Genomic DNA, 14,780 nt, shown 5'->3' with positions numbered 1-14,780 from the left:
TGGATGTTGACACAATACCGTTGTTCTTATTACAACTTAGGTCGCCCATGGATGTCAGGACTGGATTCCCTCAACCGGACGGCACTAAAATATACAAAATAAACGTCGGTGTTGCCATAGTAATGAAGAATGTCTGGGAAACTGACCAATGGTACGATGTTGCCTGCGATGATCGAGCCACAAGATCCTTTATCTGCAAGCAAGCGGCTAAAAGAGTGACACATCTGAGACTAAAATACGTGGCGGATTTCAACTTGTTGATATACAGCATCAAAAGTCAAGTCAAGTCAAAGTCTCAAACATTTGTTTGGCCACATAGAAGCTTTTCAACAAGGTCGAGGAGAGGGGTAACGACGATTTAGGCCAATCAGAATCATATAGCTGCACTGAGGATAGATGTTAACGTTGTATTTTGTATATTTGGATGTATCTACACATTTTTACTCCGGGAAGGAGGAATACCTCCTTCTGGGAGTATTGGAAGTGCTTTTGTTTGCGCGTTCGCAGCTATAACTCACGATCCCGTTGTCGCATTGGTGTGTAACTTGGCATATCGTTTGCCTGGTTCGGCGTGGTGATGCACAATGTCTCTTATACAACTTCTTTGATCCGGTCAATACAATATCGTAATTGCACCCCTATAATTGATGGTAAGGGCCACTGTCCTGCCTTAGCGACCATGTTATAACCCGTTACGCTTGACTGCAATACTTCAGGCAGATACGGGGTACGAAGATTTCCTACTTGCTATGATCGCATAGTCACTGTTACATTGTAAAATAGACAACGTGCATCACCACACGCAACCTAGCTAGCGATATACCAAGTTACGTACCAATGCGGCAACGGGAATTGTGAGTTTTCGCTGCGAACATGTGCAGAGTGAGCTCCAGTCTGTGTATTAAGTATGCCGTGTCCTGTCGCAGGTCGCATTCTACAAGTTTGGCGCACGAGACGGACGGTGCACTTTTACGCATAGTGTGAAAATGGGATATCTCTGGACCTTCAAAATTCTCACACCTGTAGTTTGTAATACGGAGGCTGTGACAATGTAAAAACGTTTACGTTGGGGATGCAAGATTGTTGAGATATGTCCCTCAGAAAAGTGCCCGCGGCCGCGGCCAGACTGTGTCACTTCCGGGTGGATTGAAAGATCCGGTGACCTTCGACCTTCGAGAAATGTTACGATAATGCAAAATAGGTTGATAGCTATAGATCAGGCATGCCTGCAATAAATTGTGGAAAGAGAATTTACTGCATGTTTGTGATTTCCGAAACATCTTAGTTGTAAGGCTGAATGGTTCGTTGATAATGTTCAAAAGAAGCCATCTAGATCTAAGTTTGTGACTTTTCCCGGAATTTTTAGATCCTATCTGTGCCATGCTGTAAAAACGTACTTTTCAGCAGGTTGATCCCTCCTGTATTGAAAGAAAAAGATGAATAAACACCTTTTCTTTACTTGCTATAAAATACTTCTTGGACTGTACAGAGATGCAATTTGTGTGGGTCAATATTTTTACTTCTTTAATTACCGCTTATCAAAAATGCACTTTTCACACCTGGCACCACACACATGAGTCATGCATTACCCACGATTCCGTTGCTGCATGGGCATGTTAAGTTAGCCTGAGTGATATCCTGTTTCAGTTCCAGGCTCTAGAAATAGATTGTCTGTGATTCCACACCATACATCAAGATCAATTTCATGCATTTATCTTACAACTGAGCAGGTCACTAGCAAAGGCAATTAACAAACACCTCACCCACTATAGCTATGTACAGACTATAAATACTTCACGGAGAATTTTGTCCTACGGACTCTTGTTGGTATTGGAATTGTCTGACGTGATTGATTAGATACGCATAATAGACATATCCGTTACAGCCTACAAATAAGATTGTTGGGGTCCTTCCCTACGTTAAAAAATAAAAGGCCACGTTGTGAGAATAGTAGCACTGATCCTAACCTTCAAACACATCGGGCTGTGTATGAGGTACAGGTCCTTATAATCCAGTCCCAGACTCCCCAGGCTCTGCATCATGCACTCACGAACATGTTGTGGCTGGTGGAAGGTGCGAAACAACTGGCAAGAGAAGAGTAGCACCATGAGTTTTTATTTCAGTTAACGTTAGCATATATTCCTCTTGATCTCGTACCATATACGTATGTGTATGTGTGTGTGTGTGTGTGTCTGTCTGTGTGTGTGTATACATGTGTGTGCGTGTATGTGTTTGTGTGTGTGTGAGTGATTGTATATGTTTGTGTGTGTGTGTGTATGTGTGTGTGTGTTTGTGTGTGTGTGTGTGTGTGTGTCACAGTTTGTGTATGTGTGTGTGTGTGTGTGTGTGTGTGTGTGACACCTTCCAAACACATATGTACATGTAATACCATAAGCTTACATTGCCAATACCTTACCTTACTGGTTAAGAAGACATCCTCCCGTTTGATCTTGCCTTCTGCGATTTTCTCCTTGATGGCCTGTCCGACTTCCTTCTCGTTCTTGTACGCCCGGGCGGTGTCGATGTGACGGTAGCCTGCGTCAATGGCAACTTTCACGGAATCTAGCACTTCTTTGGGCTTCGGCTTCACGATCGACCCCTATCATGAGTATTGATAACTATCAAATCACTACAGAGGAATATCACCCCGTCACAAGGACTGAGGGAGGTATGGCAAAAGAGAAATGAAAGGAGCCGATATTCATAACAAATGGCAACATATATTCTGCCAGCCAACCTCGCTGTTCATACTTCATGGGCCTGAAATCCCCCATTACCATTATGTTTGTTGAATAGTTAATGCGTGCCAAATGAAATAATAACACAAAAGCCAAACTATAGAAGCATCCACTGGAAGGACGAATGCATGACCAGATGTTATTTTCCATGAGTTAGACAATTCCGCCCTTTATGTACCTGCGATGTTCCCAGGCCCAAGAGTGGCATTTTGTAGCCTGAGCTAAGAACAACCGTTGGTCCAGTAGCGGCCATCTTGGTCCTTCGTATGTTGATGGTCCTTAACTTTGACCGGTCAAAGTCCAACACAAGTGATACAGTTAGCCTACTTTGCGGGCTTTCTGGCCGGCGCCGGCGTTTATTTTGGGGGGTGGTGCGCTGATTCGCCATTTTCAGCATATCCGGGAACGGTTTTTTTACTCCGGGAAGGAGGATGACCTCCCAGTTTTGGAAATGCTTTTGTTTGCGTGTTCGCAGCTAGAACTCACGATCCTGTTGTCACATTGGTGTGTAACTTGGCATATCGTTTGCCTGGTTCGGCGTGGTGATGCACAATGTCTTTGTTACACCGTAACTACTATCGTCAATGCAATATCGTAATGCATCGCCGTCCATGAGATATGTCTCTATGGCAGGGCACATGCCTATGATTAATGGCATGTGCTTTGCCATAGAGACCATGCTATAATCCGTTCCGCATGGCTGCAATACTTCAGGCAGATACGTGGAATATAGCTTCCCTACTTGCTGTGATCGTATAGTCACTGTTACGTTGTAAAATAGACAACGTGCATCACCACACGCGACCTAGCAACCGATATACCAAGTTACATACCAATGCGGCAACGGGAATTGTGAGTTTTAGCTGCGAACATGTGCAGAGTGACCTCCTGTCTGTGTATAAGTTATGATGCCGTGTCCAGTCGCAGCTCGCATACTAGTTACTTGTGCACGGACGGTGCACTTTTAAGCACAGTGTGAAAATGGGAAAACTCTGGACCTTCAAACTTACCACACTTGTAGTTTGTAATACGGAGGATGTGACAATGTAAAAAGTTTACGCAGGGGATGAAAGATTGTTGAGATGTGTCAGAAAAGTGCGCGCGGGCCGGGGTCAGTGTCACTTTCGGGTGGTTCACCGGATTGAGAGATCCGGTGACCTTTGACCTTCGTGAAATGTTACGATAATACAAAGTAGCCTTTTTTTATTGCAAATAGGTTGATAGCTGTAGATCAGGCATGTCTTTGATAAATTGTGGAAAGAGAATTTACTGCATGTTTGTGATTTCTGAAACAACTTAGTTGTAAGGCTGAATTGTTCGTTGATAATCTTCAAAAGGGGCCATCTAGATGTACATTTGTGACTTTTCCCGGAATTTCTAGATCCCATCTGTGCCATGCTGTAAAAACGTACTTTTCAGCAGGTTAACCTCTCCTGTACTGAAAGAAAAAGATAAATAAACACTTTTTCTTTACTTGCTATAAAACATTACTTGTTTAATTTTTTCTGAATAAATCCTTATTTTCTGGGCCATGGGGCTGACGATTATGATTTCTCTAGCAAAGGAACCTGGCCCCGAGATGTTGAAAACCGTGTATCAGCACTCCCTCCGAGAATGAACTCCAGCGCCAGCCAGAAAGCCTGCAAAGGAGACTAAGTAATGGGGGTTGTGAATGAATGAATGAATGATTTGAATGAATGATTTATTGCACAACAATTGCATCAGTGACAATGTATGGCAAATTACAGACAACATAGGTAACAATCTAGTTCTATACATGTATAAGAATATACTACTTACTATAATACTATATCCAGTGTGATCTATGGCCATTGCAACATGGAACTAATACAGACTAAGGGTTGTTTTTCTAGGCTAATTGTAATCTAAGGAAATTTCTAATTACTATAACGCTACATCAAATGCAATCTACTTTAATTACAACGTGGAGCTATATCTAAATTACAGACATTGTGTTGCGTGTTTCTAGTCTAATTTGCGACTTTACATTTGTCAATTCTCATTCAGGAATGGTACAGTTTCGTTTTTGCATAGCGTGGTAGATATATTGACCTAGGTGGATAGATATGGAATCCGGACATGACATAAGTACATTAAATGTATCGCTATCTGTGTAAGGTAGGGTAATATTTGACTTACATGTAATTGATTGCATAAGCACTTGTCTCTCAGCATTATATGTAGGACATGTTATAAGAAAGTGGTACTCGTCTTCAATACTATCTTGGGGTAGAGGTGTAGTGTGTGTGTGTGGGGGGGGGGGGGGGGGGGCGGAACTGGAGTTGTAGGTGTGAGGCCAATGTGTGAGTTGCTCCTTGTGTAATATTGTAATAGCTTGTACACATTTTACGTTACAATTCATTCTATTCAATTATTCATATAATATATATATCTCGATAGATCCACACACACGTACACTCCATTTCTCATTTACAAAACATACTGTGCAGCACATATTCTTCATTACCACACCAGACAGTCAAAGATCATCATATCAGAGTCAACAAACTTTGAAACAAGCCAGCAATTGCACCACAATTTATTGACTTTGAGCTCTACCAGAATGACAATATAACTGATGTGATCTTCTGTATGTGTCTTTTGGTTTGTATAAGCGATAAACTTCAGGACTTTCATACTGGCTTTCACTTGTCTTCTCTGATAAATGTCTGTCTTTTTTATCTGTTTTGTTTTTGTTTGTTTGTGTGTTTGTTTGTTTGTTTATCATGTATTAGTATTTCCGTACATTGTGGAGGCTCATTCAAAGATATTATTTGCATTCTTATATTCAATCGATCTGTTACTTGAAAACAGTCTGCAATTACTGAAAACATGTGCGATACGTTCTTCATGTGGATGGAGCTCCACAAATGGGTGCCACTGTTGATCTCGTCGTGTTCCCCACAGGAGGCCTCAGTAAGAGTAGTACTTGTGAGTGACGAAACTGTGAAGAAACAATAACGATAATCAATGTTAAAGGCAGACTAAACTTAATTTCGTAAAGCATACTGCAGTATGTTAAATATACCACTAAGACAAGTTCTGACTTCTTTTACATGAGTCCATCAAAGATTAGCCTTTTTTACAATATTTGAAATTCGCGGTGTGGTGATGTAATACTGGCGATGTCCAAAGCCCTTTGACCTTTGTGACGTCAGATTCCGAGTCGGCCACACCTGCACCATAGGAATTGCTCCAGACGTCATTCCTCCGACTCGGAATCTGACGTCACAAAGGTCAAAGGGCTTTGGACATCGCCAGTATTACATCACCACACCGCGAATTTCATATGTTGTAAAAACGCTAATCTATGATGGACTAGTGTAAAACAAGTCAGAACTGGTCTTAGTGGTTTATTTAACATACTGCAGTACGCTTTACGAAATTAAGTTTAGCCTGCCTTTAATAACGTGTCTCACCTATCTCATTTTATATTTGCCTCTCATCTTCCATTGTAGATTGTTTTTGTTATCACAAGGGGATGTTCCAGAGTAGGTCACTGTTAAAATGTATTGTTGCCTCATACCATAATAAGATTGTGGTAATACCCACCAGGCGCAACACAGTTGTGCATCTGTATGAATCAGCTGGTATAACAACCCTTAGGTGCAACACATCAGCTTTAGGCTCGATATTTTTCATGTGCGATGTTCTTCCTATACTAGTCATATTTTCCTCTGTCATATTTTCAAACAAGGCATGCTTATGTATACTTTTTAGCAAAGGAACATATGGTTTTTTGTTTATCTACGTTGTTCTTTGTCATCACCAATCATCTACAGAAACTTACAGGTTGGCTCCAACGTAGCGCAACTTCCGGTCCAGCTGACCGAGTGACGCCAGATCCTCCTTCGAAAGGCTGAAGTCCATGATCTTCAATATGCAAACAAGGAAAAAGACATCGTCATTTAAGTAATGAGCCATGAAGATGTCTATATGTATCTTGTGATATTATGATACTAATACAGACAACACATTGAGGTTCAGTTTTCTGATGATTCTGACAAGAGATCTGTGGAATAAAAGACCCACTCCGATGTTCTGAAACTTTTAAATTCTATAATCGATCAACTGTATACATAAATGATCAAAGTGCGTGTTCCCTACACTTATTGCGAGCCAGTGATTTTCATGTCTGAGTTAATGCAGTTAAGGCCACAGCAAGTAATTTTTATGGATGACATCAGCGCGCTTATTAATTTTCGCCTGATTTCGAAATAAAAAACAAGAAATTTCATTGCCCTCCGACGGTGGTCAACATGCCAAAAATGGGCAAATATGTCGTAAACGTTGACAGTCTAAGGTGTTCCATTGCATATGAATACCCAGTGTAGTTCCTGCCCATGATGGTATGACATGCTGTTTTCTGCGTTTGTTCTAGTTAATTGAGCTGTATACACATCTTCAAGAACAGTTAATGTTGACAGTCTAAGGTGTTTCGTTGCATATGAATACCCAGTGTGGTTCCTGCCCATGATGGTATAATAACAAGCTGTTTTCTGCATTTGTTCTAGCAAGGACATTATATAAATAAGGGGGGGGGGGGCTTCTAGTTAATTGAGCTGTATACACAAGGTGTTTCATCACGTATTTATACCCAGTTTAGTTACTTCAGATGATGGTACAACAAGCCCATTTCTGCATTTGTTGTAGTTAGTCTAATGAGATGTATATACATCAACAAGGACATGTTTACTGTTGAATCAAGGAGGTTTTATATCATATATGAAACATCATTGGTTGAATACAGGAATAAAAGACCTGTTGGTCATGACATCATATTTCGTCGCCTCAATCTTTCTTTAACAAGATTTATGATCTCAAAATTTGAAATATAGGAATCTTGTTTTTTTTTGCCCGCCTTGTTTTGTTTTCGCCCTATCTCATTAATTTTGGAGTCTGCGGAGGATGTCATCCATGAAATTTACATGATGTGGCCTAAGTTGCAGAGCTAAGGTAGGCTTGATTGCAACAAGAAGATAACAAAGTTGTAATGAGCGCACAGAGGACGAAAGTCTACTGACGTCAAAATTGGCCTGGATCCTGCTGGGTGTGACGCTCTTCGGTATGACTGAAACTCCTCGGTCCAGATGATAGCGGAGCAGAATCTGTGCAGGAAAGATACAGGCTGGTTTAACGTAGAAGGGATTAAAAGTCTTACTAGATAGAAACTATTCATTTTGTGACATCGTGCTATCACTTGTTCGAGATTTCAATAGTATAAATTTCGTATTTGCTCGTGTGTGCAGGGTACCACTATAACGAGAGCCAAGCATATTTCAGGCGAGCATGCTCAGTGACATACCTGTGCAGAAGTCTTGCCGTACTTCTTGGCGATTGCTACAACACTTGGATCCTCCATTAAGACTGGTTCTTCTTCTCCACTCGCAAACACCCTGGATGGGGTTGGGACATTTGAAATACGTCATCGTCAGGTCTTTTATTCTTTTGCCGGTCCAACGCTACTCAAAACTACTCAAGATCACTTTACTTTCACTTTTGTTTAGTCAAAACCGTTTCTTTGAATATAACTACGGTTAGAAAATTCTTGAAGACGAATTAGATATTAGTGCTCAATGTGGGGGCATTGTTGACGTTGCAGGCATTGAGAAAGGCTGTAAGGTAGTACGAGTGAACTAACTTGGGACGGGCAGGTGCGCCCAGTGCACTGAACGCCGTCAGAAGAATGTTATTCTTCTTGCAGAAGTCAACAAGGTCCTGCTGGGCCAGGTAAGGATGGAGTTCCACCTACAAAACGAACAGACAGACATCGTGTTAGCTGCTTTTCGGAGCGAAGAAGCAATTTCGTTTGTTCTAAGAAAGGAGCTAGAGGAATGAAGCTAGTTTGTATACATGAAACAAAACAATTACTTAATTTTCCTTGTGTTTGAAAGGCAAATACTGAAGCTATTTGGAACAAAGAAAAAAGTTCACACACGTACCTGGTTGACAGCCGGCTTGATGCGGCTGTTCTGCAGTAGCCTCTCCAGCTGCTGACTGTTGAAGTTCGACACCCCGATAGACTTTGCCAAGCCTGCATCAACCAAAGGTTCCATGCCCTAAACGCAACATAGAGATGCAGAATTGATTAGATTCAGCTTAGATGCTGCTTTTCACTGGCCTAACAGCTGGCATCATATCGTTCCTGGGACGATTAAAGATAATTTTCTGGTTGTTTGGATATTGACAAAGATGAGAACAATTGTGAAGGACAACTGCATTATACTTCTAAACTCACAAATAACTTAAAGTAGAATTGACGCACCTGTTTAAGGATACTGTCACAGTATATAACAATAGACAATATATATTGCAATATCTCCTATCGGAAGGCCTTAATCTTTGATTGTTTGATTCATGATATCATAGATATATAAATCATGTTGGCTTTCACTCACCCTCCACGTATCGATAAAATCCACGTCATCATAGATCTCCTCCGGGTTCCCAGCGTATGTGAAGGGGTCGGTCCCGTACTGTATCACGGGTACAGGGGAGGAAACTGAGTCTGATTGGTTTTAATGGTTTTATTTATTGGTCAGAAATTACCCGCAATGGCAACCTATTAGCGCAGGGTATTACAGGTTTCAAACAATACACAACATATATATAATACCTTATCCACACTTGCATTTTGTGGAACTGTCGTAAGGGTCTGGGCGGCTGCCATTCGGCGCCACCAGGTGACCTCAATACGACCTTCCCCAACCGAAGTCAGGTACCCATTTACACCTGGGTGGAGTGAGGAAAGTCGTGTAAAGTGCCTTTCCCAAGGGCACAAGATCGGTGACATGACAGGATTCGAACTCGGGACCTCTTGGTTCTGAGTCGAACGCTCTGCCGTTGCGCCACACGATCCCATGATTCCAAGTCTATACATAGTAATATACGAAGTTCAGATGATAATGTATACGTAGTATTTCAGAGCACAAGCGAGATTCCTCTCCGGTTGCACAACACATGCAGACTTAAAAACACCAGCCAACGAAGAAGGTCACCATCTTGGACCGAGAAAGCAGATGGTTTGAAAGGGGAGTCAAGGAAGCCGTGCACATCAGGTCCCGCTCTCCGTCCCTCAACCGTGACCAAGGACGTCACAGACTCCCTCCGATCTACAACTCTCTCGTCCAGTCACGTGACCTTGGTGACCTTTGACACCTAGGTCACGTGACACCTCTCAAGCTGAAGAAAGATGGCGGATGTCATTTGAAAGCTCCTTGTAGCTTCTCAAATTGTTAGTCGTGCGTATTAGTTTAAAAATCCTTTATTCAATGTATACGTAGTAATTCATGAATTTGATAAGACTGGTACGAGTCAATCTGCCTAAAGTTTCTCATTATACTTGTCTAGAACACCACAAATGCACATGTAAGTTGCACACACACGGGTCTAAAGTGCGAGTACATGTTTAGTTACTGATGAGGTTTTGTCATTGGCAATGCTTCTATTACATTCCACTGCACACAAAAAGGAAATCAAACCGAATAACAACTGTATAGATTAGAAGTAGGGTTAGTCAACGCCTTTTATTTCGCTTTGTGTTTATTTCATTAATTCATTGTATACTATACCTTATTATTACCATTATCTCATTTCTTGTATGCTTGCAATTATTCTTCGGGCATGTATTTGAAACAAAGTTATTACTATTGTTGATAAGATAAAATTTATTATTATTGTTGATAAGATATGATTTACAGTCAGCTGGAACAGTTTTTTCATACACCTGTCACAATTAAATACTAAACACCACTCACAAAGTGAGGAAACGTGCACATTTGTTACGCGGTCCTAACCCTGACCTTGAAATTGATTGGGCTGTGTATCAGGTACAGGTCCACGTAGTCCAGCCCCAGGTCTGCCAGGCTCTGCGTCATAGCCTCGCGGACATGTTCCGGTCGGCTGAAGGTGGTGTACAACTGGAGGGAGAGACTGAGTAAGTAACACACAGTGCTTGCTGATATTGGCCCAAGGATAATTGTATGTCTGTATGTCTGTTTGTCTGTATGTCTGTATGTCTGTTTGTCTGTCTGTTTGTCTGTTTGTCTGTTTGTCTGTTTGTCTGTATGTCTGTTTGTCTGCCTGCCTTTCTGCCTGCCTGTCTAAACCATTTTGTTTGGTTAGATGTGCAGCCCGTTTGAGGAACTGTGCTTCTCCTTTAAAATGAACGTCATTGTTTCAAAGATATACTTGTCAATCTATTTGTGGCAAGTTTTTATAGTATCGTTGCCTACCTTAGTGGTGACGAAGACATCCTCCCGCTTGATCTTGCCTTCTGCGATTTTCTCCTTGACGGCCTGTCCCACATCCTTCTCGTTTCCGTACACCTGGGCGGTGTCGATGTGACGGTAGCCGGCGTCAATGGCGGTCTTCACGGCATTGATCACTTGTTCGGACGTAGACTGGCGAGGTGAAGTCCGACAATGTTATAACATTCATGCACTGTTTCAACTCACACTAAAGAGGGTACACGGACTGTGGGGACTGTGAAAAGTCAACATTCGCAAAAGATCAAACCGTCTATTGCCGGTTTGTTTATGTACCTTGCAATTGGGATAGGATTTACACCACCCCCCCACTAAGCACATTTGGTTGATACTAAATACCGGTAGTTAATATGTGACAAACGGTTAAGTCGATGTAGCCAGGCGATTGGCATATCGCTGGTATGCGGTAAACAAGAGATAAGAACGCTAAGGCCCGGTGTATCGTATTTTGCTTATCTTAAAAGACACATTTGAGAACTTTAAATATCAAAAGAGATAAGGACGCTCACGCCAGGTGACTGATACATCCCTGGTATCTCAGCAGTGCTAGTAAAGCGGACACATCACTGGTCTGCGCCACATTGCGCCAGACATTTGCAAAGTAGCGCCAGTCGGTAAATGGGCGCAATATATCACCTGAAATTGCGCAAACCGGCACAATCACTGCAAATCCCTTTTTATTGATTATCAATCACTTTACAATATTGTTTTCAGTGGAAACACTGTCATTTCCACTAATTTTGTCTTGTATCTATGCTGTATCTTATTCGAGCTGAAGTTACGAATTTTACCCGTGCATCGCACGTCAGTGTGACCGCAGGGGAAAATTGGCACAAATTCGCAAAGTTGGTGCAAATTCCTGGCGCAAATTGGCGCAGTCCAGTGAGACACCCGTTTGATTATGTCCTGAGAGATAAAGAAGCGCTAGCCTGGCGTGGCGCACCACTGGCATATTCAAACAACGCCGTGAACAGTATGTAAATATGAAAAGGGTGGAGTCACAAAAGATAAAGACGATTAAGCCTGACGTGTTTCGTTTTTTTGAAGACGTAGAATGACAAGTTTAGCTCAAAACCCTCCTCAAAACCTACATAAGGATTTATACGTCAGTTAGCTGGAACAAAATTTCAATGAGCGGAATCGCTGGTTCGTACTGTCCGAATTGAAACTAGATACAATACAGATGAAACATGCACTCCAATCTTCAACTGTACATTCTAGGTACATTTGTCTAATGGAAATATCTGCAAACTGTAAGCTAGAAGGTGCAAATATACGGTTCATTCCGACTGTATTCAGATCGGGCAACTGTTACTGCGTTCGAATAGTACCCTTCTCTATTGAACAGCTCGATACCATATCGAAATGGTGCGGGAGAAATTTTAGAATTCGAACTACATGTATCGCCTACATATGCCATAACATCAGAGGGATAGGTTGAAACCAGTGCTTCGGGAATTTCTGGTGAGCTCAAATGACTGAAAGATACTTGAAGACGAAATGTTTCTGAGAAATGGGCACTAGATAATGACAATTACCAACAGTAGCTATGTCCATGAATTAGCTAGTAAGTCCGTCCTACACGTACCTGCCATGTTCCTAGGCCCAAAAGTGGCATTGTCTTGCCAGAACTCAGAACAGCCGTTGGTCCCGCAGCAGCCATGATGATTTGCGTTTTTCTGCTAACCTGCCTCGCTTATGCGGCGGTGTGCCTTAATGAGCAGTTTCGTGAACACGTGACAACCATAAATACACATGATGTCACTAATTGATGACTTGCATTCTCGTAGGTAGTGATTCATGGTCGGTCGGTCAAACATCTTAGCCTTTGAACAGCTTTTCTTCGGTGTATTGTTCGTATAGAGGCATCGGCTTATTTCATTAATACCTACCTACGCTTTAGGACACGTCCACTATATTAAGAAACTAGTCATCCTGAGTCAAGTACCCTCTGTCCCTCAAACTTCTCAAGGAATAAAAGAATAGCCAGGTTCTTTTATTCACCACCAAGCATTTTACAAGAGCCGACGTTTCAGTCATTCGCCACCCTGATGAAATTATTCACGGTTTTCAAGGAATAGTTAGACTGTCCGGGAGAAGTCGGTCACTCATTATGACCTACTTAATACAGGGTACACCTGATGACCTGACCTTTTTGAGGGCACCTGATGACCTGACCTTTGTACCAGCAAAGTCCAACACTAGGGATGCGGAAACCAAACTACCAGGCTCTCCGTATTTTAGACGTTTTTTTTTTCATTTAAGATATGTCATATCATTTATCATTTTTGAGTATGAATAATCAACGTTCCATATTTCCATTCAAAATGATGTGACGTCATAAATTTCGTCAAAAATTTTGATACACCGCCCAGTTTCCAACCAGTTTACATTACCAACTGCACATACACACACAGACATGTACACCCCAATCTCTCCTTTGCCACACATACTGTACAACACATATTATTCATTACCATACGAGACAGTTAATGGTCATCATATAAAAAAAAAAATAGTACAAGCCAGCAATGAGACCACAATTCATTGACTCTGACCTCTATATGCTATAAGCGTGATAATGTATATAAAAAAATACATTTGATCCTCTCTGTGTATCACATGATAGTTGTTATCTTCACCAAGAAGATTATGTTTTTGGTAGCGTTTATATGTATGTATGTGTGGATGTAATGTATGTATGTAAAAAAGCAGTATAACTGGAGGAGGCTTGAATGGATTGTCTTGATATATGGTATGTGGGTTGGTCTTGTTGTTCTTGTTGCTATAACAGCACTTTATTGGTTTATTGGTTATAAACGTTTATTGATTTATTAGTTATATATACTACCATTACGTGCAATCAGATAGAGCTGTGAACGAGGTACGAACTACCAGACATTCCTAAGGGTTTTTACTCGTCTTCTATCATCAATTTTGTCTTGTATTCTCGTGAAAAAAATCGCCTCCAATCTCGGAACAGATTCAACACTTTCTTCACGACAGTCAGACTGCATATAGCTCTGCATATTTCTTGCACTGTTTGACCTCTTCGTCTCTCAGAAGGCCTCAGAAAGGGAAGAACTTGTGCTTGACGAAACTGTGAAAAGATACGATAATTATCGTCAACATCCATGATGTGTCTCACGTATCTCTTTTCATGTTTGTCTCTTGTCTTCCTTTTTTTTTGACAGCACAGGAGTACCATCCAGAATCCAAAGTAGATTATTGCCCCGTACCGTGATCCCAGGCGCAACACAGTTTTGGATCTGTACTATGTATCAATCAGCCGTTTTTTTTTAAATTACTCTTAAGTTTAACACATCAGTTTTCTACACTTGCGCGATGTTGTTCCTATACTGCTATCGTATCTCCTGTGAGATTGTCTAAGAAGGCATGCATATGGTTTTTGGTTGTACTTACAGGTTGGCTCCAACGTAGCGCAACTTCCGGTCCAGCTGACCGAGTGACGCCAGATCCTCCTTTGACAGACTGAAGCCCATGATCTTCAATATGCAAATAAAGAGGAAATCAACGTCATAAGATAATCATCAAGTTGTATATTTGGAACACAGACGACATATTGGGCTTAAGTTTGCTGATGATCACTCTTGCAAGAAATCTGTGAAAAACGGAATATACCCTTTCCAATGATCCGAAGCCATTTAACTCGATAATCGAGCTGTACGGCGTTATATAAATGATCAAAGTGCATTTTCTCTACACTAAATGACAAGTTTGAGTGGGTTTTTTA

At 41.4% G+C, this 14,780-nt stretch overlaps 1 protein-coding gene and 1 long non-coding RNA gene across 2 annotated transcripts; both read right to left on the bottom strand.

Annotated features, from left to right (window-relative positions):
• Nucleotides 1-5,282: 5,282 nt before the first annotated feature.
• LOC136442060 (aldo-keto reductase family 1 member B1-like) lies at nt 5,283-12,736 on the bottom strand. Its single transcript, XM_066438663.1, has 10 exons — nt 12,615-12,736; nt 10,994-11,161; nt 10,562-10,678; nt 9,158-9,235; nt 8,702-8,818; nt 8,401-8,507; nt 8,065-8,155; nt 7,784-7,867; nt 6,550-6,632; nt 5,283-5,703 (listed from the first exon to the last, which is right to left on the bottom strand). Exons 1-10 carry the CDS (start codon nt 12,687-12,689, stop codon nt 5,673-5,675), a joined length of 951 nt encoding a protein of 316 aa, XP_066294760.1. The 5' UTR covers nt 12,690-12,736; the 3' UTR covers nt 5,283-5,672.
• An 820-nt stretch (nt 12,737-13,556) lies between these two features.
• Nucleotides 13,557-14,545, bottom strand: LOC136442061 (uncharacterized). Its single transcript, XR_010756953.1, has 2 exons — nt 14,450-14,545; nt 13,557-14,126 (listed from the first exon to the last, which is right to left on the bottom strand). It is a non-coding gene; the product is annotated as an uncharacterized lncRNA (long non-coding RNA).
• Nucleotides 14,546-14,780: the final 235 nt, after the last annotated feature.

This window comes from Branchiostoma lanceolatum, chromosome 9, assembly GCF_035083965.1.
Source record: "Branchiostoma lanceolatum isolate klBraLanc5 chromosome 9, klBraLanc5.hap2, whole genome shotgun sequence".
Classification (NCBI taxonomy): domain Eukaryota; kingdom Metazoa; phylum Chordata; class Leptocardii; order Amphioxiformes; family Branchiostomatidae; genus Branchiostoma; species Branchiostoma lanceolatum.
This window is presented reverse-complemented; position numbering and strand designations above follow the sequence as displayed.

Excerpts from the sequence above, each read along its gene's own strand:
- LOC136442060 (XM_066438663.1), bottom strand. The coding sequence starts at position 12,689 with ATGGCTGCTGCGGGACCAACGGCTGTTCTGAGTTCTGGCAAGACAATG. Across the intron at positions 8,819-9,157 it reads ATTTTATCGATACGTGGAGG|GGCATGGAACCTTTGGTTGA; the intron begins GTGAGTGAAAGC and ends TGTTGCGTTTAG. Across the intron at positions 8,156-8,400 it reads GGCGCACCTGCCCGTCCCAA|GGTGTTTGCGAGTGGAGAAG; the intron begins GTTAGTTCACTC and ends AACCCCATCCAG.